The sequence below is a fragment of the Anabas testudineus genome, chromosome 14 (assembly GCF_900324465.2).
Source record: "Anabas testudineus chromosome 14, fAnaTes1.2, whole genome shotgun sequence".
In the NCBI taxonomy this organism is placed as follows: Eukaryota; Metazoa; Chordata; class Actinopteri; order Anabantiformes; family Anabantidae; genus Anabas; species Anabas testudineus.
In genome coordinates, this window is record NC_046623.1 from 13,166,422 (window position 1) to 13,193,125 (window position 26,704).

The following is a 26,704-nucleotide window of genomic DNA, read 5'->3' on the forward strand; positions in this document are numbered from 1 at the left end:
CTAAATGGCCAATTACAGAATATTGTACTGTAGATTATATTTTTGGATTGCAATTATTGATGATTAAATGCATAACTGAGTGTTGCAGCTGGTAGATATTGAGAACTACTTTAGAGGTTTTGTTTAGTATTTTTTATGTAGTAAGAGAAAATGAAAATACTCAAGTACTGTGCAAGCACCAAAAAAGTACTGTACTAAGGTATATGCTATAATTATTATTAACCTTTTATATACTCAAACTGCAGCAAGTGAGTACAGAGTACAGTAGCAATAGTAGATGTAGGTGTCCTCCACCTGCTATACCACATGAACCATTCCCTTTAGTGCTTTCAAAAACTGAAAAGCAATTTTATTGGACACGTCTTACCCTAACTTAGTGTTATTCTTCAGTGATATAATTTCCTGAATTAGTTTTTAATGCTCATTACTAAGTTCTTGTTTCTAGTTCTTAGCAGTGCAAAAGGATCAGACTACACAGCACATACTTCAAGTATCTATACTGCCACATTTGGGCTTAGTGTGCAGTTCTGCCCACTAACATTATCTCATCTTCTAATGTAGCATTTAGGTGAGGTGAGTTGCACTATTTGAGGCTTCTGAAGTTACTAAAAAGAGATGTGTGTTTTTTGTGACTAAGTGTCTACAGCAGCAGACATTAAAGGATATTACATTGTAAATGTAATATTAGTGTACCATTCAGGTTGGTGTTTAAGTAAGAACAACATGAAACTGTAAGGCATGGCTCAGTTATATGTCTGCTCTGTTTATGCTTAAGAATCACAGAGGAAATTCAAAACTCTTTATTTAGCAGTATAACTAAGTTGATGAGTTTATCTGTCAAATGATAAACTTTTGGGAACTCACCACATTAAGTATATATGCTCTATTTGTTCAAACTGTTCCACAGCATGTAAACATGTTCCTCTTCCCCCCTATGACTAATAGACTAAGTCTGCCAATGGAAAACCAAGCCATGTATGTAGTTTCATCTGTTCCTCTTTAGCTGCACAACCATCTGGATCACATGGAAACAGGAATTACCATGGAACAGGCTCAAGGATTCAAATTTCACTCTTTGTTCACGCGATCTCTGACTGACTCGTTGTTGTTGAGCGGTGGTGGTGGTGACTGTTTGCTCTTCATACTCCTGCCATCCGTGGCGGCTCGCGAAGTCTCTGTCACAAAAAGCCGAGTCACCCAGACAGAGGTGACGATGCGCTTGTACTCATTTCTGAAATTTCTGTTGAGTAAGCCGTAGATGATGGCGTTCAAACAGCTATTAAAGTAGGCCATGAAGTAGCTGACCACAAAAAGCCACTCAGGGATATGGGGAGCCACACGGGACGGATCTATGGCCACTGCCAAACCAATCAGGTTAAGTGGGGCCCAACATATGGCAAAAAGCACGAAGACCACAAACATGGTAATGAAATTTCGTAAGTCACTTGGTTTTAGACGAGGGCTCTCTTCAGTCTTTACTTTTCGTCGCACCTGGACATTGGTAAAACATAAATGAAACACTGTAAGTGATGCCGGAAGCCACTCAATTTCACACACAACAGAATCACACAGATATCACACAGGAAACCACTTCAGGGATGTGGTCTACCTATCTATCAAACAGAAAATCTCAGCTTAAATCACGGGCACTGACTTTACAAAAACTCTCCTGTGTTTAGAGTTTATTTTGAATCTACACCTACTGGTATCAAAGATCAAGATGCTGAGTTCAAATGTTGCACACAAACACATTTTCAGTGATGTGATGATGTATTTTGTCAGTTCTGCATTCCCTAAAAAATACACTGAGCCATCCAGAAAGGGGTCAACAGTTAAAGGTCAAAATGTAAAAACTTGGAATGAGAATATTTCCCACATTATTAGATCCAATTCGAACAAACCGTGGAGGACTGATAGATTGTATTGCTTGGTCCATAGCGGTTTCTGCATTACTCAAAACGGATGACCTGGTTACCTGTGGGATGCTATTCAAAAACCATATTATTACACATTATATGCCTGTAAAAACCCAAATAACTATACAGAGAAGCAGGGGGACTGACCTGAATTACAAGTACCCAGATGCGGAGGTAACAGAAAGTAACCACTGCAATCGGAACCAGGAAGTGAACCACCACTACCGCCACTGTGTAGGAACTGCTGACATTCTGGGCAAAAGTGCAGGAGTAAACTCGAGGATCGTAGCGTAGGGAACCAACAAAGAAGTTGGGGACAATGGCCACTACGGTGAGCAGCCAAATTAAGGCAACAAACAGCAGAGTGTTGCGATAGCTGTACAACCGACTGTAGGAGAATGAGTGACAGATGTAGCAGTATCTGTTCACTGCAATCCCTGTGATGTTGAAAATGGAACCAATGACACTCAGCCCCATAAGGAAGCCACTGACCTGAACAGAAAGAAAGAGAGCACAGTGTTTGCGTCAGAGCGCGTTGAGAATGGGGTTACTGTTGTTGTAGATGTAGAAAACCAAAGCATACTCAAACAGATGGGGTCTTACCATGCATTGCGTGTTTCCCAGTGCCCATCCATCATGGAAGAGGGCATAGAGAACGAGTGGGTAGGGGTAGAAGGCTACGACAAGGTCAGCAAACGCCAAACTCACCACAAACACATTGCCTGGAAAGGAAGACACACACAGACAACAGACAGACAAGACAGTTATCTTGAATACTGTAGAGTTTACAGTACCTTGGTCTCTGATCATGAGATGAATCATGTTTTATTATCCTAAGGACACCATAATTATACTATTCTATTACCACATAGTTCACCCTCTAATGTGGCAGTGATGATTTTACCCTTCATCTTATCAGCTCAACACAATGGATTTGCCTGCATGCGCTCATGGATAAGTACATTCAACCCTGGTGGCTCTGTACAACAGAAAACAAGAGCGGAGTTTATCCACTTTTGAGGGTGTTCAAAGTGCTCATGCGATTTGCATATTTAATTCCTGTATTCATTTTGCAGTTTACCTGCTCTTTAAGGCTGACATTATGTAAGGATAATGTCATTCTCTGTCCGTGTTCACCTGTGTTGGTGCAGTACAGTACAGCTACATGCACATTTTGCACAAAGCTTCAGTAATGCAACTTAAATTGGATTGGGACACATTTCTCGATTCAGTGATTCTCTCTCTGACAATGATCTAATTTGAGTTAGGTAATCAGAAAATGCAGTTTACATCACATTGTTTTGTGCTGAGCATTGTTCTAATTGGGCAAACACTAGACATTTTATAGCATGTGATTTTCAGTTTGCTGACAGCCTATCTAACCATGTCCAGCTTGGTGTGATTGATGACAGTGTGGGTTGAGATTACAAACCACAGGTCTCTAGCTTCTGCACCAGAGCTGATTGTCCCACTGTCATTCTCTTTGGCCACTTTGACAGAGTAGAAGGACAAGCAGAGTAGAAGGAGAAGCAAAAGAAAACAGGACCTGGGCCTCTGTGACATTAGGGCACACTGATCCTTTTGTCTTATGTGACGTGTGACATGCATGTCAGATATACATCATTTTCAAAACCTTAGTGGTGAATGAAGAATGCAGTGATTTTACACTTGATGCGCTCTAAGGAAAACATGAGTGTAAAATATTATGGTCACACATTCAGAGTCCTCCAGCAAGGTGTTGGTGATGAGAAGCTGGAGAAAAAACGAAGACTAGGACCACTGCGATATGCAGCTCTGGAGCAGAAAGGTGTGACTGGATGAAGTTGGAGTTGGAGCAAAACATTGCCTGGTTAATCTAATCACCAAAATCTCACGCCCCATGCGTCACCATTACTGGCTAATTCATCAGCGAACTTGACATCCACTCTCATTCATACAGGTGTGTAAAATGACAATCACAACCTGAATTAAGATAACTAACTAAGATCTAACTAAGATGAAGTATGATTATCTGGGGCATTAATTCTACAACACATTTTCTTCCGTAGCTGTTCAGAGTCTTTGAGAACTTAATCAAAAGCAAAATCCTTTTTGAGAAAACTAACTGTATATTCATGTGCTATAAATAATAATTTGATACGTGTCTCTGATTGAGTAGGTCGTACTTGGAGGCATAGGACTGTGCTTGTTTGGCAAAAACACCACTAAACAGATATATATTGGAAAAGTAATTGCAGATATAATAGGGCAAAACACTGACAGGTCTTACTGTTACATCTTCTAGGTCTTTCGTCTGTGGCTCACCTTATGTTTCGCCTACATATGCCTCCAGAGGTCATCTACAGGGCAGCATTTACACTCACAATGCACAAAGAGCTACTGATTGTTCCTGTATTTATCTGGAGGATAAATATATGTTTGAGATATTAATAATGGCAATGTTGGATCATGAAGACCTCTCTTCTGTGTGTCTTGATCTCAGGTGTTACCTGAGGATTGGGGTATTCATACGCCTTGTACAATCTGTTCAAACCATTTTAAAGATTGAGATTTATTTATACAGTGACAAGAAAACATATGTGAACCTTTTGTGGTTTTCTGCATTAAGTTGTCATAGAACACGTTGTATTGACAAATACAATGTGCCGAAAATAATAACACAAACTAATTTCTGATCCTTAATGTCTTTATTAAGAACAACTATAAAAACCTCATAGTGCTAGTGGAAACAGTATGTTATTATACTATGCAGAGACAGTTTTTACACATACCTGTAACGGTTCAGTATAGTACAGTATGTACATAGAGCTTCTCATGCCATATGTAGTGTTACATACTCTCTCCCAAAAAAATAATTGCAGTGCACCTGAAGTTCGCAAAAGGTCACCTTGATGCTGAGTTGTTTGCAGCAGTACTCATTGTGTAAAAAGGGCACCGTGAACCAACATGAAAACATCATTGCGATGGAGCATCATGATCTTTACTGCATCTGACCTTGAACAGCTTGCCATCATGGAGGGGAAAATGAACTCCTACAGTATGTTTATCAAGGTATCCTACAGAATAATGTCAGGGCAGCTCATTGACAGATGCTCTAAAGCTAAGTGGATGTTGGGTGATACTGCAGGACAATAATTCGAAAAACTCAATTAAGTCTACTACAGAATGGCTTCTGAGACACAATCCAGACCTCAACGGGACAGAGATGCTGTGGAATAACCTCAAAAGAGATTTACACATCAAATCTCCTAAGAATATGGCTGAGCTCAAGCTCAAGAAGTTCTCTAAGGAGGAATGGTGCAGACTTCCTCCTGGACATTGTGCAGGCCTAATTCACACATATAGGAAGTGCTTGCTTATGGTAACTGCCACCAAAGGTGGTTATTAAAACAACTATTGCCACTACTTTGCCCAGCATCATTCTGTACGATGAATTGATGTGTTCAATAAACCTGAAAGAAAATGTTTTAATCATCTTGGAAATGTTGTGTTTGTTGATATTTGTGACTGAAGAACAGATCACATTTCTTGACCAATTTTTGCAGAAAACCAGGAAACTGCAAACAGAGCCGATTCTATGACTGTAGCGTGGCTTTGGGGTGTGGGTGTGAACTTAGAGTTGTCACTATGCACCACGCTGCACAAAGTGGAGAGACTAATTCAACACCTTGTGTAAAAGGACATGTGCTTTTTTATTATGTGGAAATTGCTTTGGACTCTTCTCCTCCATCATTAAAGTGTCAGAGCGCTACAGCACACAAGACTGTTTATAATAAAGATGAAAAGAGGGGCTGTGACTGGCCATGACCAACTCAGGCCCACTTCAATTTTAAGATGTTCTTGTGCAATATAATATTTTGCCTTAAATAAATAATTAACCTGTACATGCAAGATAGCTTGAAGGGCAATGAAAACTATAATTACAGTATAGTAGCACAACATGTACTGTACATTATATTTTACAATTTTTTGCACTAAGCTTAATGCTAAATCCAAAGAAATGTCATATGCATTGTACATCAGCAGTTTGTTCATTCAACTCATCATTTCAAGTTGAAGTTGAAAAACATCATGTCAGAACAAATCACGAGTTTATAAGTTAGGAAAACCTACATATTCACCTTAAGTTATAAGCCTAACCTCATGCACATCTTGCACAAAGAAAATACAACTTTATACAAAATAGGAATTTAAAATTATCCATGAGGCCTTGGGACAAGCCAAAGCAGACTTTGTATTAGTTTTACAGGTATTCTGATTAATCAAAGTGCTGAACTGCACCAATTACCAACCAACCACATATGATGAATAGTTAAGGGCTCATCAATGCATGCACATTCATAGCGATAACAGCAGAGCCCATCCTAAAACAAAATACACTAAATATTGGTGGCAGTGAGTAAGAACGTGCTAAACAATGAAAAGGGAAACAATTCCTAATCATCACTGACATGGCCTCACATGTTTTGTGTGGGCGTGTGAGTCCCTCTTCAACACAGAAATCAACAAATGAAGACAGACTCATAAAGCACGGAGGAGGAGGAGGGACACACAAACCTATGCACACAGAGGTATAAAATAAACAGAGAGCAATAAAAGAGCTTGTGCTATGATCTCACCTTGAAGCTAAGGCAGTCTTCACACGGAGGAGTTTTGAGACTCAGTGCAAGTAAATATTTAGACTTCACCTTCTATCTATATAAATTTTAAAATTGTATATAACATATTTCTTACAGTTGTCTTACGTGTCTTCCTGCTCTGTTTGAATGAGTATTTGTTTTATTTACTTGCCTTTGTGCTTTTTCCCACACACATATGCCTATATAACATGTCCCGTCATCATTTTGAGAAAGCACACAGTTAATAGACCTTGCAAATAATTACTATTGGTCAAGTTTTGGATCATTAACTAAGAACATTTTTGCATCAGCTTGATAAAATGTATGCTCCAACAACTACACTAGGTAACTGAGACCTACTTTTAATAATACTATGCAATGAGCAGCCCGGAGAGAGGGATCATTTGTGGGATTAAATTTAAATTATACAGGAAAACATTAAATAAAAGTGCATCAATCCATAATAAGGAATTAGGCAGTGTGGATTGGATTTTGATGTATTCACATAGGCACAGAAAAAAATCACTTAATGTTAAACATTTTCTAAAAATGTTGGTGACAGTTTCTATTAAAATGATTTCTGATGAATAAAGAGGCTACTCAGCTATCGTCTACTCAAAACCTTTTCCCATAAAAACAGATCTCCGCTGAATCACAAGTGACTGTGAACAAAGCTTTTCTGATAATTATAGGATTTCACATTCAATTTAAATGTTGAACTCAGTCACCTTCAACACAGACGTCAGCATATTTGCAACTGTGACAGTTCGGCTGCTTGTTCTCAGGTTTTAAAGTACTCGGACAGTTATCACACAGCTGTCAAAGCCGTGTTTCCTTTTAAACAGGCTATGCCCTCAGGGTCTAAACGGTGAAATGGCTGACCTATTAAATGATCCCTGTTTTACAGGCAATGTGAAAAATAACAAGCAATGCATAAATTCCTGTTTAGCTGTACAGTTGTTACAGGGCTCTTGCTCCGGCATAATTGTGTAGGCTACTAAGCCCAGATTTGTTTTTCAAATGTAGTGTTTGTTTCACTGTTTGTAAGAGTTTATTTAGTATGAAAGGTAATGAGCTGGAAAGTCATTTTTACACTTAATGTTAAATTTGAAACATCGTGTATAAAAGTATTATGAAATGAGATGGTTTAACTAACTGTTACAAAGGCATTGAAGAGATAAAGGATTGAATAGTTTGTTTACTCAAACCTACATCTGTTTCTTATGGGCATGCATCAATACTGCTAAAAGAAAGCAAACCAAATGGCACTGCAATTGGCACCAAAAATGAACAGAGCAGTGCTTTTTGTAATACATACTGTACAGCAGACCATGCAATCATGCTAATGCATGAGAGCTAGATAACCAGCCATTGCTACTCATGCACTGTACTGGCATGGACCCAGGAAATCTGGGTCTCTGTGTGTGAGAGAGCTGGCTGCTTTATTTTCTTAGCCATCAGCCTGACAGGGAGCAGCATGTAACTGACAAAGCAGCAAACAAGTGTTTTACGTGTGGGAGTTGCACACAGATGCGTCCTGACATACCTATGACAAATATTCATCTATCTCTTTTTCACCCATCCATGGATTGTGATGATGATCACATATCACAAATACTCATAGATGAGAGTCTGATTTTTAAATGCTGTAATCTTGTTGTAAGGTTTGGAGCAATGTCAAGTATAGTTAGATTAGACTACAAGTTAATTTACCTACCCAGACACCCCTGGGAATGGAGTTTAATTTGGACTACCAACTGTTCAGAGATTCCTCATTTTTATGAATCTCCAGACACCAAATACAAGCGTAGTGTCTAATTTGCAGCAGTAACCTATTTAGCTGTGCAAGTCAAAGAGCAAGTGAATAAAACACATAGTAAAGTGATTGCTTTTGTTCCTTTTATGCCTAATGGCAAAAATGGATGTTCCTTAGACTTAAGTTTGGACGGCTCTTCACAAAGTTATTCACATGTGTATAATTGCATATGAAAATGTTGACTGAAAGTTAATCTTCTTTGTCAGGGGAGTGTGTGTGAGTGATTAATATAATAAACAATATCAGAAGCAAAATGATTTTGTGCATTTTCCCTCCAACTTCGAAGGCAATGCCCTAAGGAAAGAGATTGCAATGATTTTTGTCTCATTTGCTTTTTTTAATGCCTTTCCTGTGGGAGGACATGCTAGGCAGATTTACCGTGTTTGCATTTAAATGTGTTTTCAGTGAAGGAACGAGGGCAAAAAAAAAGGAGATGGCATGAGAAGGGGGACTAAATCCAGAGGCAGTGATGTTGAGGGAAAAAGTGGTCAGGGATAATAAAAGTTCCACTTTCATGTGGCATGGCTACATTAAAAGTGGGTTACAAAACTCCTTAAAAGTGGGTAAATAATACAATTCTCACCTGACATGATCTGACAATTAACAGCGCTGTTATTTTATAATGAAGCTGTCGCCTCTGAACATGACAAAAACACACAGAGAGTGTGTGGTATTGACTGACTCAGTCTGCAGAGGTGAATGAACAAAGCTGTCAGAAGGAAATGGGAAATTAGTGTGAGGGAGGAAAAAGATAGTAAAGGTCAGCGGAGGGTGTGACTGTTAGCAACGGGAGACAAGGGAAAATAGGTTGGTGACAGACCATAAGATAAGAAAGTAATACATGTTCTCATAGTTGTGAAGGCAAGACTGCTGTCATCACCACTAAACATCAGAGTCTTTCCTCTGCACAGAGATAAATGTCTGTCTATGTTAGAGATTCTGAATGCCCACAACTTCCTCACTCCGCTGCCCTGCTGACTGCCTCTTCATACATGCCAGTCTCAGTCTGGCCCACAAGGGAGAGAAAAGCAAACCTCTCTAGTCCTTCCACCACCCTCTGTTCTTTATTTTGTCTTTTCACTTAGCTGCACTTCAGATTTCTCAGCCAATTAGTGTTTATTTTGAACAATATGACACAGTAACGTCCTTCCCAGCTCCAAAATAATCCTGCTTTCACAGTATGTGGCAAAAGCTGTTTTTCACCTCGCTGGCTATTTTTTTCTTGAGAAGAAACAAGAAAGAACACACACAAAGATGACAAGGTGGATGGTACGGCTATGTTGCCAGTTTGAAATTGATTGAAAGCATGTTGCTACTACAGTATGTGGAGAAAATGGCCACAAGTGAGCACTCTTAACACATGACGAAATGAAATACGAGCAAAGTTTGAGTGTGTTTTACTGGGTTTCCTGTACTAAATAGTTCTTATCATAACCAGATTTAATTGACAAAATTTTCTAAGTACATACTGGATTTGGCTTGATCCTGGTTGAAATCATTGTGCAAACATTCCTGAGGTTACGTTTTAAGTAGAAATATGTTGCAATATATCCATGTACTCTCAATTTGACTGTCTTATAGTTTAGACCAACAGTCTAAACTATATACTGTATTTTTAAAAAATCTTCAATGTTTGCTGAATTTGTTATTTCTAGCCTCATTTTATTCTACTTGCCTTGTTTCAACTTCAAAAAACCCTAATCCAGTGGGAGGAAGCCAGAGTACCTGGAGAAAACCCACGTAGGCATGGGAAAACATGCAAACTACAAACAGAGAGCGACCTGGCTGACCCATGGATTCAACCCAGCTCCTGCTTGCTGTGCGACGACGGCGCTATTCATTACACCAACATGCTATCCATGCTATGTTCATATTGCTTGTTGTCAGATCTGCTGCTGATGTGGTTACATTTCCATTATGTTTATTCAATTTTCATGTAAATACCATTTTGTAAAGGTTAAGAAAGCAACATTAATTGTGGATGATCAGCTACACACAGCATGTCCAATTGATCTTGTTGAACATCTGATGGTATTACACCGAGCAAACAAAGCAGTTCCACTGACCTCTGTTGGTTGAGAGTTTCAGTCTCATTACACCTCTGATCACCCTGCACATCCACTTCACTCTATCACTGCTACATTACTGAAGCTCTTCAGATGCTGAGCAAGTATTTAAGCTGGTGTTAAGTTACTCTTAAACAAGAGACCCAGAGTCATGAACACACTCATTGGAGGAAAAGTGTGTAGGAACTGAATATTTTAGTGCCTACAGTATGATTCAGCTGTTGGCCAGCTTCTGCTCTGACACCAGCTTTGCATAGAATAATAATAATAAGTTTTCTTTGTGGACAGGCAGCTGCATTTTGGGTGCAGAGAGTTCAGAGTTCAGTGTCTTGACCATTTATTTTTATCATAGGCTGAACAGAACAAGACGGCAAGAACAAATGCAAACCTCACACAGTGGCATCTACAGTATAGTAATTAACTGAGAACTAATTAAGGACGTTCGATGCAGTATAACCTCACAGTCATGTCAGAAAATGTGCTTATGTTTATCTTACTTATTCCACTGAACAGCAGACTATACAGAAAACACTGTGCCAATGTATTTGTGCGTCTGTGTGAGTGCAGTTGTACAGCTGGAATAAATTGCTTGCACGTGGGCAAATTATACCTCTAAAATGAAGCTGTACATAAATGATTCAATGTTATCTGTTGTGTCGTGTGATAGGAAATGGAGATGTCTTTTGCCATACACAGTCATTTATTTTGGACCACATGCCTCTAGAGATATTTTTCTACACGTCTACACAAAATAGATGTTTACCATGCAGCAACTCCCTGATGGAAATGCACCTATTTCCAAATGACAAATTGTGAGCTCAATTATTGCGCTGCATTGAAGCAAATTTCACAGGACGATACATCTGCTGCCTACCCAAGTATTTTAAATGTTTTTTTGGATGTATTGCCCCAGCAATGCTGTTAACAGCAATAATATAATTTACATCTAATCCACATGGTAGACATTTCTATGTAAGACTAACCATTTACTCTCAAACTGACTGAAATTGTTGTTTAGTTGCAGGTGTCACTATTTATATGATTTAAATAAAATATTAAATTACATTAAATAACAGATCTATACGAATACAATCCAGACAACATCAGCAAAAGCAAAAAAAAAAAAAGCATTAGTAGTGACGCACTGAGCAGACAGATGGTTCTGTATCATGTGATGTCCAGAAAACGTGACCCCATTACCATACACACAAGAGGAGGCACAGCTGGAGTTACATCAGAGAAAAGGTCTGAAAAAAAAATATTTCAGGGAAATCACTCCCCTGTCTGAAAGCTACAGTACTTATGCCCCCTTTTACACTGCCTATTCAAGGTGGGTCCATTCTGTCTACAAGGTATGGACCAAACTGGAATGGGTTGTCTGACCCTTTATTAAGCTGTCATGAGAGGTACTGTTAGAGGTTAGCTGGTTTCATCCCGGCGTCTGTATAAAGACCTGAGGCGGTGTAGGGTGTTGAGGGGGAAGGGGTGTGAAATTTTGCAGTTGATGATGTTAATGATTATTAGGTTTCAATAGAGGAATTTGTTGAGAGACTCACAAAGGACTGCTACGGTGTTGGAGGAAGGCAGCAGAAGAAGGTGGTCAGCTTTTTGGTGACAAAGCCTACGTATTTGTGTATTGTTATGCACAACAAGACCTCAGTCCTACTCCAACTTAATCCAGTGACTTCCTCCTACTCCTTAGGGGCACGTCATAAAGTCTCCATATCTCCTTCAGCTTCTCATCACCCACACGTTGCTGTAGAAACTGAACCTTTGACCATAACACATGCATCAACTGTACTTAAGTCCAAATCATGTTTTGAACAACTAGCAAAAGCATATCACAGTTCATACACCAGCCATGTTTTGAAAATTATTTATATCCAAACATGTGTGCTACACCTCATGTCAGAAATCAAGTTCATCTTAAACAAGGGGGCACTGTACATGAGTGGTGTTTACCTTGCAAACAGTGTCTGACCATTCCTAAACTACATATGGCTGTTCTGGATTAACAGTGATACTTTGAGGCTTGTCTTGCAGACCTCTCCACGAACAGAAACAGAAATCCCAAACTAAAGCTAAATGTTGTCACTGTGCTGGGTGAATCACTGGATTTCACTGCCTTCAGGTGACAATAAGTGAAGCAGCAATCTTGAATTTGGGTTAATAGTACATGAACTGACTTAGTCTTGTTGTGTTTCCCTTCTTTTGCTTTCTGTAATATTAGGAAAAGAGCAACAGTATTTCACAAATGTATGCAGAGTCAGCCCTCACACTTTGACTGTCCAACTCAGGCCTTTGGCAAAATTGTCTCTTCACAGAGCGGGAATCATTTCTTTACAGTTAAATGAATAAAAAACGATGATCAAAGAGGTGCTTTTGGATGGGATGGAGTGGGTGTATGTCTGACCAGATAATTGTTTAGAAATCTTGAGACAATACAGTACAAGACTGTCAGGCTATGGGCTCAGCACAATACAATAGGATGACATGTTTTTTACAATACATTGCCAAGATAATGTCAAACATTATATATGTTTTAAAAGCTAAGTCATCAAAGTTAAAGCTGACTTGTTTATTCAATTTGTTCTGCATCTGTTACACAACTTTATCTGTACATGATACATCATCCAATAGTATAAATTGGAGTTTAGTATATGCACTACAATGTCTGCTGGGTAAAATAATACATGTAAAAGTAAATATGAAGCAAAAACTTTGAATGTCTTTTGTCAGGCATTGCGAATGCACTATGAGCCAGAATTCATGTGAAAAGCTCTCGAAAATGGGCACTGCCAAATTATGTCTCACGATTTGTCAAAGACAACACAAACTGGGAGAAACTGGCTTGATAAGAGAGCACCAGCTTACGACTGCTGCATCTTACATAAGAGAACTGGAGCCAATGAAAAAAAAAAAAAAGGCTGAAAAAATCAGTACCTGAACTTGACGCCAAAGCACTTTTATATTTTCAAAATCAAAGGGAAATGTGACAGTAGGCTAGTTTCTTTATGGGGCTCGCTAGTGGAGGTGGCCTGCAGTGGAACTGTGGAAATGAATATTTTTCTCACCTTGCTGTGAACTGATTTCAATGGATCTCCATTTTACCAAAGAAACAGTCTTTGTGAAAACAGAGTGGTCTGCGGGTTACTCAGAGTACCAGAGAAAGAGACAATGTAGTTTTCCTTTCTTAAAAAATGTTATTTTTCCAAAAATGCGACTCACAAAAAATTATAAATGAACTCATGCTGATAATATCATGAGGATTAATTAAGAAACCTTATAGTCCCTTCATTAAAACACTATTAAAGACATTGAGGGAGAGAGAGAGAGGGGATCCTAGGATAAAGAGCCTGCAGTGATGTGGTGGGAAATCACAAGAGAAACATCGGAAGTTTCAAGGACCTGGCATCAGAAAGTTTAAGTTCATCCAACATGAGTCATGTGAAGTGACATCCACAGGAAGCTCAAATTGATCTCTAGCCCTCTCTAACATCGCTACACTCCGATGGAGAACTATGCTCAGACAGTATCAAAGAGCCAGAGATTAAAGCAGCTCTTTGGGGCTCACCAGGCAGGTGAAATGAGCAGTTGGTGATACGACTCCATTGTATTTAATGTTATTGGAATGAAGAGAGTGAAAAATATTCCCATCAGCATATGACTATTCTGTCAAATATCCTTATACTGCAGTCAAAAATCCACCTGTCACACACACACCACCTTCCTTTGTACATAATTATTAGGATTCTATTCTATATTTCACTATGAATTATTTATCCTAACAACCTGAATTGATTTGCCTTTTATCAAAAACGACTTTTGTCAAAAATAGACTTGGAATCAGAGCAGAGAGCCATTTTAGGGACTCTGCTGAAATGTGCTGAGACACACCTGGGAGAATCACAAGCATCGACTAGATGATCAACACCAGACAACCGTGTTGGAGCCAGAACACAACGCAGCTGATTATGAGGGTTTTGGCAGATGTTGTAGACCAGTGAAAGAAGAACGTTACCATTGCTGTAGATGTATCTTATTTCTACCTACACTAAGGTTTCTGCTGGTCTCTTCTTCCACGTGGCACTATTGCATTCCCTGAATTTATCTTTGAGGAAAAATGTTAAACTTCCTCTCGTCAAACCACGTCTACACTTTCCTCTGTGTGTTGGTGTTAGCAACATAGTCCAATGAATAATAACAGGCAACGGGGAAATCTCACAGCAGTACAGTGATTTTCTGTAGCTGTGGTTGGCGATGATGGGCAACTGCAGAGCATATACTGCCAGTCAGCTCTGCCTGTTGGTTCCCAGCAGTTCAGTCCTCATCAGCTTGGCTAAAGGTGATGATGTTGCTGCTGGCCCCAGCAGGCTGCTGCCCAACAAGGCTAGCTGCTCTCCAACTGTGGGCTGCAGCACCATCAGCAACCTCCTTCCTCATCTACTCATCTATGTGTTTCTTTAGCAGAGGACTCTGAATCATGAAAATACTCATTTTGTTTTTTTATGGTTATAAAAAATCCTCAATTAACAACATGTACTTTCCCGTTTACGTTCTCTTAACACTAATACACAGATGTGACAATTAAACTAAGTAAATTTTTTATTTCCTAATAAATAATAATTTAATATTTTGCAATATTAATATGCAAAATGTTCAGAGGAGTGAGAAATACATTTCAAAAGCCAGAACAAAAGTATCTGTCAACATGTTTTATTGTGTGATTATATTAATCACACACATTTAATAATGTGTGGCTACTCGCTCCCAACTTTCTCCGTATGTTGTTGGGTGCTGGGTGTAGCTGTAAACAACAATACAATGAAACTGTGCCAGAACAATAAAGTCAGCTGGGTAAAAACCAAAATAATGCAACATGGCTGCGGAGCTGAGGCCGAGTTATGCGAGTATCCTCAATAGGTTTATCTTTATAAGCAACTTGTTTGACATACAAGTAATCATGCGATACAATGCTAATATAAAGACAATGATTATAGCTGCTGTTTTAAAGTTCAGTGAAAAGAAGAACCCCAAGAGACTGTTTGTAATAGATGCAACAAGAATAAATTACAATGCAGAATAATCCTGACTCTGAATATATAATTTGAAGAATGTGTCTGGCAAAATAATTGAAAATCCCCTTTTTATGTTTTTCACGCTCTGTGTGGACCTGTGGTTGCTGTGGCACCATAAGCAACCACTTAGTTCAGTTAGGCCTCAGGCTGTCTGTGACTGTGGACTTCATAAACATGTCACTTTGACTTACATATGGATGGAAGAGATTAAAGGTCCAACTTTCTACCTAAAATGAATCATCAGAACTGTTTATAGCTCTGATAAACTATTGACTCCAATGGTCTTAAAGCTGCAGTGTCCACCAATTGTGATTGAAAGTACAATCTGTGATTAATTACTCTGCTAATCATGTCCCCATTTCTTTTGCTGCAACAAGAATCAAGAATCTTTTAATAAGCAACACAAGGTGTTGATGTCTGTATATATTTTTTTCCAGCCCCTTGTCATTGGCTTTCAGTTTGTATCTTTAATGCATGCCACATTACGGATGCTCTGGCACTGGTTATCTAGTCTGACCTTCAGTGCGAATGCATAAGAATCAACAGAGCACAGACATAATGTTCAGGTCTGTCAATGCACTTTACTGTAAGTGCCATGTTTCGAAGGTCAAATTAGTTTTTCTATGAGGTGTGATTACACTTCCTGTCTCCCGAAGATGCAGAGGTGACACATGCCCGGCAGCATGTTGTCTTCGTCTTGTTGTAATTGAAGTGTTTTCAAACAGAACGGCACACTTGCGCGTTGCAACCCAATTTCACTGTTGTGATCACTTGTGAGAGGAATCACAAAATGTCCTCACCTGTGGTGACTTAACAACGAGTACACCTAACAGGTTAAGTAAAATAACCTAATTACATTTTAACTGCACAATTTCCCATTGCTGTGATGAGTTACATTATTACAAACAAATAATATATATATGAATTTTAAGCAGAAAAAGTTGTGACTACAACTGTTGGATTTGTACTCAGCATACCAATTAAATATGTGTATGGGTTTTTACTGCTATGTTGATTTTCCTTCATGCGGGAAACTACCTGTTTGACAGCATCTCTGAGTCAATGAGCAGGCCCCATGGGTTGGGACCTTTGCACTAGGTTGCTGTCTGAAAGCATGTTTAATATGGTTGACAATATGCACAAGATAATAACATCATCCCTGAGTGAGCACTAGGAATATTATGAGAATACTGTTGTTAAATCCCAGACCTGACTGCAGGGAGGTTCAGTAAGTGTAGCTGGCTGTTCTCTCTAGACAGTCGTGCACGACTAGAAAGCTTCTGACTGTGTGCTCAGTAAGACAAAGTTATTGGTCAGATTTAAAGAGGCTATGAGGGAAAGACAGGTTTTGCTGCCAACTGTTTATCTTTCACAAGGCTGTTAATCCAGCGCAAGCTGCCTCTCAAACCACATCAAATCTTCCTGAATATCTTGTACAGTGAATAACATATGACAAACTATTTGTGTGCATCTTGAGCCAACAAGTCGTGCGTGCATTCGATGAAGTTGTCAGCTGTTGGTAGCTTTTGTTTGAGCGAGGAGACAAACTCAGGTCAGGACAATCCACCTTCAAAATGCACTTCATGGACACTTTGCCTCAGGCAAGCTAAAGCCTCAGTATTCTCCGCACATTTAAAATGAGCTACACAGGGCCTTGTCCATTTTCTCCTCTATTCCTTCACATTAAAAATGGCATTCTGCTCGGTCTGGCAGCACATGTTGCCAAGGCTGTGAGGTTTAACAGCAGATATACCACAGTCTGTCTCTAAACTCAGAGGGTATTTGAAGTAGTTCAACACTAGGATGCTAAGATAAAAGCTGGTGCAAAGTACGATGTATTAAAATCTGATAAATATAAGCTGTCTAACCTTTGCTGGGCAAAAGGGCCTGGCCTCCTAAAAGGCATGTGCTTTAATGTGTAACACTATGTTATTTGGTAGACACACGTGATTCTGTGGCTTACTGGCTTTTCAGCACGCCGACACTGGTCGTGTTAGTTCTACCAGATTGACCTTTGAAGTGCACACTGAACTATAAAGCAAAGCATGATGATTAAATCAGAAAGCTGTCTTAGCTCATCATTATTACAGTGAACACTGCAAAAATAAAAGTCTACATTAAAGCTACATTGCACAGAGGGATACATTACTATTGATACTACTGACTGTGACGCCACCAAGGAGTTTTATATACAATTACTTTGATTGTGTAAGACGTCGTAACTTAGAGAATTGTGTGCAGTGGACTGACTGCAGCTTTTGAAGGGCTTTAATTTCTCTGGGCATTCTGTGTTTGATCAGAAACCCTGGCATTTTGGATGCACTGCATTTGAGTACTCAAACTGTCTGCCCCCACTGCCAAATTATACCACAGCTACAAACATACTCTGATTGGGAGCTGTCATCTGTTTGATGAACACAAACCAAAAGGACACACAGCCCCCCTGGGAGAGACAAATGACTTTGTGTTTACTCGTGAATATCACTTTTGCTTATTTAACCTTATGCATGTGACTTTTTTGGAAAAAAATATATTTCATGAGGTCAGTATGACCCAAATGATTGTGTATTTCCATGTATAAGCTGCAAATATGTTTTTACTGAATTAAAACCAAACAAAACACCCACTTTACAACATCTAGTTTTCTTTTGCACCAAAATATCATATATAATATTTTTATAGTCATGTTTAGACACTTACAGCAATGTGGTAATTTTAGAGAGAGGTTGTAAACTGTAAAGAAAAACACAATATTTATTTGACCTTAACCAAAGTGCTTTTCTTGCCTAATCCCACACAAGGGACTCTGAAGTCAAACTTGGGTCTGCAGTTTCACAGTCTAGTGCATTGCACAGCCGCTTTCTGTAACTAAATGTAGCCCTTCATTGATTAAAAAAAAACAAAAGACTAACAAACCTGTGGCTCCACAACACAACCATACTATTATTATGTTCGCTGAACAGACAAAGGGTTGGCCGTAAGCTCGGGTTTATGAACACATTCACCTGCAGCAATCAGCAACAGTGTGAAGAAAAAGTTTAAAAACTTTCAAGAGGTGAAAGTGATTTTCTTTTTATGTATGATGTAAGGTAATTTCCATTTTGCCTGGGGAGCCTTGAGGTTCTTCATTTACAATTTTGAAAACTAGACTATGCATGAATCAATATCAATAAGATCTGATTAAGTATTCAATTCAGAGTATTTGACATAAATAAGAAAATGATGTTCGCTTTACACATATTTCTTTAATCCCTGGTTTATTTTTGTCAAAGGCTGATTATATGCCTATCTCTAATGAGATGCATCTAATATATCTCTTGACTTTTACCAAAGAGAAAACTAGTTGAATGAAAACATTTTTCATCTTTTAATTTTCTTTGAAACATGGCACTTAGACAGTACAACATTCATTTCATATCAAAGTGTGTTAATCTTTAGTGCTCCAGTTAGCTGGGAATTAAAATATTACTTCTCAAAAATAAAGATGTGCATTTTGATATCATCTCTTTGGCTATTTGATATGTGCAGTGAGCGTTTTCAGTTCAAACATCACCTATGTTACATTTCTACCAGTAAAACAGACGTGTTTCATCCCAGTCAAACTGCACTCTGAACACAAAGTCCTCTGTAAAGTATGAAGTAACATCCCAGATGCATTCAAATCTGTATCATACTTTTCACATTTGGCCTCTAAATCTTTATGTACATTCGAGTCTTCATCTCCAGGAGTAGATTAGGAAGTGGCTTCCTTTCTGCTTCGCTGTGTCTCGCTGCAACTGCCCGAAACAAACATTGTGTTTGTCTGTCTTATTTGTGGAGTCATTTGCATGAATCCAGTTCTGCACATCTCTACGACACCACCCTCCCTCTTCCCATTCTCATTTTCTCATCCTAGATTGCCTTTGATTTCTCATTTCTTCTCCATTTTATCTCCATCCTCCTTTTTCTCCTCCTTCCTCTCCTCAAATCCCTTGCTTCTTACCCCTCTTCACCCACTGCTGCCGGAGGGTTTTGAGAAAAACATTACATAATGCGCTTCAAATTATCACAATGCATGCATTATGGATATGGGGAGACACAGGCATTACGATATTTGATAAAGAATAAAGGAATTAAATTACCAATCGCTTTGCAGATTAAATGAGTCAATTTATCATGTTTGTGGTTGTAGAGATTATAGAGTGAAATCTCAGTTGCTGTGCATGTGAATGCAAATGCAAACTCGTGCTACTGAATCTTCCCCCATCTCAGCACTAAAGTACTGATAACAACTGGGTGATTCTGATGACACATGACAGTACTTCTTACATTGTCTCGGCTGCGCCTCTTCCCTTTAAAACACCATCACTCTCCTACTTTTCACAGCGAGGAGTTTCGGTCCTTTTACTCTCTTATCTAAACACTGGGCTGTCTTTCTCTATTTTGTTGCCGTTGTCCTTGTCATTTTTCTCTTTCTGAGCTGTTTCCAACTTGTTCCTTCTGCATCTCTCTCTGAAGCCTAACCCCTCTCCATGTAGCTGGTCTGTGCTCGTCCTGTTTCCTTTATCCAGCTGTCTGCGTTCAAGGGTATTACAGAAGTCATGATTCACCCAAAAGATACAGGACAGTGTCTAGGCACAACTCAGGCAGAAGAAGACTCCCAGAGCACTTAAAGCTGCTGAAAACATCCCCAGCAGTCATGTCCAACCTTCACTTCTGCCTAAATACTCACTAAGACAAAAAAAAAACAGTATAACCAGTTGATGAAAGAATTATATGGCAAAGCCTCAGCACACAGAAAATCCCCCAAAGCCCCGCAGACACTCTCCTCCCATGCATTATAGATCAGTGGCAATTCAGCTCTCCTATGGATTCAACACAAAAGTACACGATGGAACGAGGCAGAGTGGCTAATATTTGTCACAATGGGATGTATAATGGGATGTCAGATGCAATTTTCATGTGTGACTCCAAATGATTCAGTGTGAAGTAAATGGATTAATTCAAATCAGCCTAGTAACAGAACCCCTGTGTCTAATCTCTATCTCTTCCCCCTTTTTTTGAGTTACAGCTTAACACTCTTCTACAGTATTCATTCCATTCAGCAGGCTCTGTGATTGCTCGCTCTCTTTTTTTTTATCCTTCTTCTCTATTATGCACATAAAAACTCTCCAGTTGATCATTGAGTGGATGGTATGAACTTGCCTTCAGCTGTCTGGTTTGGAGGACCTTCTTTAACTGTGCATCAGAAATCTGAGAAAGCCCCATGGGGTTAAAACAAAATCTGATTGATCTGACAACCTGTTCAGCGAGTTGATCTCCTGTTTTGATTTTAATGAATTAAAATCAAACACCCAAGTGCCCCCATGGCAAAAAGCCTTGGTGGGGAGGATAAATTATAGTAGAAACCAAAAAAAAAAAAAGGATCTGAAGATGCCTGCTGGGTCAAAGTGGAAGTGAAGGGCATAACTATGCTTTAAAATCATGAGCAGAATGTTGAAAGCCATTTTAAACTACAGAGAAGAGAAGAGATGCTGGATCAAGGCTAAGAAATGTTACTCAGCTAAAATCTTCTGCAGTTTCTTGGTCTACTTGATTTAAACAAAGCAGGAATAACATAAGATTTACCGGTGTAGAATATGCACCTTTCAAACTACTGCTATCAAGGTTGGCAAGTGTTTTAAATTCACAGGAAACATGCTACTATATGTTCAGTATGTTTTATATCTCCCACCTTGTTTTATCTGTGGTCCTTATTTCTAGCATGTTTGATACAGTTTTCATTTTATCCTCTTTGTTTCTTATCATAGCAGTTAAAAATTCAATGAGAGGAGAAGAAATGATTTTTTTTTTTTTTTTTTTAGAAACAGCCAATCGATTATTGCTCACAGAGAAAATCAACAATAAAGTCAGTTTTAACGTCATTATCCACTCATGTAGATAACTCCTGATTTTGCATGCCCAACTCTTGCTAAGTTGTTTCTCATAAAATGGCAACACACAGTCCACACACAGTAAAGATCAAACCACTACTGAGAAACACTGAAGCTGTCTTGTTTCGGTTTGTAAGTGAACTGAGACGGGTTTTTTCTGTTTGTTTCTTTTATTTGCACTTAATAGTTTGATAATGTACAAATTTGCTTGTGATATTGAGATAATGACACAACGGGATGATATATCTCATCACACTTAGATCTAGCTGACGTTTATCAAAGAAATCCTTTGTGAATGTGTAACCGACATCGTTTTTCTCTCCTCTTTATACAAAGAGAATAGCTGTCTGTCCTCATTCTCTTAAAATCACTGCACAGCCTGGCCTTTATTAGCGTATTGCCCAATTTGACAGTTAATATACATTTGGTAACAATTATCAGTACAGACAGGCTAACAAGATGGTGTTAGTGTTCAGAGAGAGTCCTTGTAATGGTCTGCCAACAGTCATATATCCTGTCAAAATGTCTTAGAGTAAGACACAGAAATCCTCCATACTTATTGTACAAGGTTTTGAAGACATCCTGGATTAATGTGTCAACCGAATGCCTAAAAAGTAACAATGTGAAATGCAGAATTAGAAATTCCCAGTGCTAAGACGTAAAAATCTGTCCAGTAGGAACTAAAGTTCTTTCACAGTTCTTCAGTTGCACGTTTACACACTTCTAAACGTTCCAAGCCAGTTGTCACAAACCAGACTGGAGGTATCTGTTAAGACCATGCACGTATGCTTGCTTTGAAAACAGTCACAACTTGCTGCGTATGAGGCTGCATGGTAGCCGACCGGTCAGAGTGTCTTTCCTGACCCACGTCCATCACAGCAGTTTACGTTAAAATGCTGGTAACTGTTGAAAGCAAACAGTCGTGTTAGTGAAGCTTCAAGTTGAGGCACTTTGTCAGAGCACAGAACCACCAGGTGGCTTTAAAGTTGTGGTTGAGAGATGTCATTGCTGTTGGTTTAAGTCCCCTCAGTGAAATGCTCAAGCAAAACCACCTACTGTATATACATTGTTCTGGACTCAACTTGCCTAGATGTGGTCTGTCTAATTGACACCTGATTGGATGTCAGTGCATTTCAGAATTGTAGATGTTAGAGCAAAGCATAAAGTCTAGCAAGGCCATGAGCTGAAACGGGTTGGTCTAACAATAAAACCGTTTGATAATCTGCAGGTGTTGATGGAGATTTGATCCTTCGGTTTGCTTTTCCTGATCCATGCACCTTGACAGTAGGTGAAGTGTGCCAGGAATGTCTGCTTGGCTCAGCGTCTAATGATGTCTCACACCAACACGAGCACAGACAGGAACACTGATTGAGAAAGGCCTCGGGTTTGAAGTGTTTCAGCACCATGGAGAGAGACAGTTGAAGACACTGGTTTCTGCTTCAGCATCGTGATAGAGGCAGCAACGGGATGTGAAACACTGCACTTTTAATGCTGCAAAGGAATATTTTAACAATTTTCTTTTACTAGAGGCAGAAAGCTTTAGAGAAAAGTAGCTGAAGAGAGAAGGAGAGGGAATATATGATGTAAATCATATCCCCCCCTCCAACTCTCTTTGAAGAGAGTCTGTGTAATATGTGATACTGTCTAACTTTGTTTGAAGGTTCACAACAGCTTAGTTGTTTCAAAAACAAATCTCATGGGGGTTAACACACAAAAAAGCACAATGTGACAATTACGTGTGTGAACTTACTCAACAGTGTATTTCTGAATATGCATTGTGTTTTCATTGAATGTAGGAGCACTTCTGTATGTGTAGAGTGCATGCATATGAGTCAAAGCTTCTTTTTTTTTCTAAAAAGACAAATTTCAATGGATAAATGGCTTTAATGGCTCATGAATGCATGTGTGTGTGACGTGTCTGTGGCCCTTTAAACAACGAGTTGTGTGAAAAGATAATAGAAAAAAAGTGCAACCCCTCTACAGTCAAACTAATTCAGCTTAGTTACACAACCAGTGTCTGATCTGCATGAATTTGATGCAAATTCTTTCTCAGAATTATAATGAGCCTGTACTACAATATTTACTATCGCATGAGGATACATAACTGTCGTGGGTAGGTGAGAATAAATCAGTTAGTCATCACTCAGCAGCCTAGCATCTGATGAGAAATCTTGTGAGCCAACACTCAGTGGTCAGTCTACTTTGCGCACTCTACCACCAGCAGGGACTAATGCAAAGCTGTGACGGCTGTGGTGGATAGGCATATCTTTCCCTCTGCTCCTGCTGATGATTGTTGAGTCACGTGTTTTCCCGTGTAAACCGTTGAGTGGGTTGTTTCAGTCTACAATAGCCGTTCTTCAGGTTCATGACTGTGTGTTGGGTGCAGATTTTGAACTGCTGAGTGGGCTGTTTGGGTTGCAAGAGATCAACTTTAAGGCAGAAACGCACGGTGTGAGTGGCAAAAAGGAACACAACATACATTTTAACGCCACTCTTCCTAGATACAAAGGCTATAGCAAGGTTAGAAATACTTAAATAAAACAATAACCCACAACTTGAAGAGAAATTTAGCAGGACATTTTTATTTAGCTGTAAAATCTAATTTTGCATTAGGCAGTCTTATCTGGTCTATTAGTTCAAAGAGAAGACATAACGATATGTCGCAGATAATTGTTTTTACAGGCTATTTATCCTGCAATGTGAAATTTCCTGTTGAGACCTGTGGTTGTGTCAAGGTCCCTACTGAGCAAAATATCATCATGATCACACATGATGCACGTTACAAGTGCTTCCTCTTAAAAGCACTTGAGATCTTATCTAATGTAATGATTTTCAATGGAATACCACCGTGTGTGCTGTATAAGATTTAGATTTGGTTTGATTCTTGCAAGAATCATGCGGCTGTGTGCATTCACTATAGCGTTTTGATGAGTGTTGTAAAGTGTGTAAAGATCGTACATTCTATAGTTTAAAATATGTTTAAGAGCGGGTAAGAGAGGGTCATGCTCTCTGGTCGTCTTATTCACTCAAGATGTAGGAAGTTTGATTACGTAAAACCCTGTGAAAGCAGCTATCTTATGTTGGACACAACGCAATAAAGTTTAACAAGATCATGTTTAAATGGATGTTTGTAGGTCACACAACACACCAATCAAATCCCACTTGACATACTGCTCCTGATTTACAAATTCTTAACTTTTTCAATTCCACTTCTTTACACCTTCGATAAATAAATAACCTTGGTTGAGGGCGATTCAGTGCTTTGAATAAGCGGAGTCTTTCTGAAACCGCACTTTAAAAACACTAAAAATCCACCTAGAATGGGTGTCTTTCTCTGAAGACAGGTTTACATTCAAGCGCACCAGTGATCGCTGTGTCCATCAAACTGATGAAAACGTGTGTTCAAGCATAAGAGTATAAATGTTTCCCCGTGAAAACAAATACGAGGATATGTTCAAATGAAAAGCAGTAGTTGGCATTTTGCCAACAAGCTACTGTAAAAGAAAGATGGTTACTTCCTGCTGGCTGGGATAAATAAAAGAGTTCTTCCATACTTTATGATGATTTGGCTTTCTGCGTCACTATAGTTGCAGGGAAGACCTCCTCCTGGGTAATTTCACACATTGAGATAGGTGCATCCCACAAAGAACAAATTCATCAGAAAAACTGCATTCAGCTTTTCAAAAGGACTCACCTGTGCTTATTAACACAACAAGTGTGAGCCAGACTATGATTGAACAAGACTCCAAGAAGAAAGAGAGACGCCAAGCTCCTATAGTAGTGCTAACAGTATCATTGAAGGCAGTTCTGTAGTGTAATATAAAGTTGGAAAGACAACTGGCCAGCAGTCAGTCGTCAACCCTCTATCCCTTGATGGAAATTATCCCTGTGTCCTTCAGAAACCATGTGTCCTCGCTTTTGAGCAAGAGATACAGAGTCTACACTGCTCTGGTTGTTGGATGGATGTTAATCAGCCTTTGCATTTTGAAGTTCATATCCTAATCCAACTAAAAGTAGACAATTAAATTACAATAATAATTAAATTGGTTAAAGGTGTATGTTAAAGCTATATGAAAGTTGCTTTGGGTTGATTTTTGCCACTGGGTTCATTTGTGATTTATGATTTTACTATAATAATAGTCTAAAATCAGAACAGTAAACGTAGACAAGCACAAACAGAAACATTTTGGAGAAGGAAGGGGCCACTTTACCGTAAAATATTAGTTAGTTTAAGTTTTGAGTTATCAGTAGTGGCTGCGTCCACCAATTTACTGTGATTATATAAAATGAAGCTACATCACTGTGAGGCTTTATCGATCTTACCAGAGTTCCTCAGCTTGCGGTTCCTAAACACCGAGATGATCACCAGTAGATTCCCCAGCACATCCACCACCGTGGTGAAGATCAGCACGCTGGCCAAGATTGCTATGACCCAGGCGGGGCGGGCGCTCCCATCGGTGGCCAGTGCGCGCTCTAGCTGCCCCAGCCGCGGCTCTGTCCGGTTCTTGATGAGTGTGAATGTGTCCGGCATCACTGGGCCACAACCCAACGTTGCTTACAAGTCCCAAGTGTGCTTTATGTCCCACAGGTACCGCCGGTACTGGTGCGTACTAGATGAAACATGGAGCGCCCCTGGGTGCCTCCCCGAGCTGAAGAGGAGCGCACATCAAGTCTGCAATTTATAGGTAATAAAAGTTCTTGATATGTGATGATCATATGTGACCTACCCAGAGTTACATGGTCTGTTGGCGTTTTTCTTTTTCTTTTTTTTATCTCCTCACAAAAGTCATCATGTGCCGCCAACAGCTCGGACACGCGGCAGTGCCACGCCTCCTCCCCGGTGAAGAACTGTAAATTAATTCTAATTTAGGGAATATTTCTTCAAAGAAGGTCCAGGGCACTCATAGTGATGGTCTTCATCCTCTTCAAGTGTTCCTTTCCTGCTGGATGTCATCTCTAACGCCTGTCCGCCTGCATGCGCCCACGTTGGAGAAAAAAAAAAAAAAAAAAGAAACACAAGGCTGCTTTCTAAAATGTCAAACCATTGCAGCGCTTCGGGGATCCTTATGATTTAATTTGCTACTCGCTGAAAAAAAAAAGCGGAGGTATAAATTGTCTTCTCAACCCATTTGTGATGCCCTTGCTTGAGCGTTTGAACCGAGACGCAGACCGGCGCTGTGCGTGGTGAGGCGGCACTGTGGTAAATTTCACAGAGGAGCTCTTAGGCACACAGCAGGATGTGGAGAAATCCTCAGAGTGAGGACGGAGAGAGACACGGTTACACAAACACCGTTTAT

General features: G+C 39.4%; 1 protein-coding gene across 1 annotated transcript; it reads right to left on the bottom strand.

Moving 5' to 3' along the window:
• Nucleotides 1–1,068: 1,068 nt before the first annotated feature.
• On the bottom strand, nucleotides 1,069–25,938 carry mtnr1bb (melatonin receptor 1Bb). Its single transcript, XM_026372231.1, has 4 exons — nucleotides 25,731–25,938; nucleotides 2,520–2,638; nucleotides 2,064–2,408; nucleotides 1,069–1,491 (listed from the first exon to the last, which is right to left on the bottom strand). Exons 1-4 carry the CDS (start codon nucleotides 25,936–25,938, stop codon nucleotides 1,069–1,071), a joined length of 1,095 nt encoding a protein of 364 aa, XP_026228016.1.
• Nucleotides 25,939–26,704: the final 766 nt, after the last annotated feature.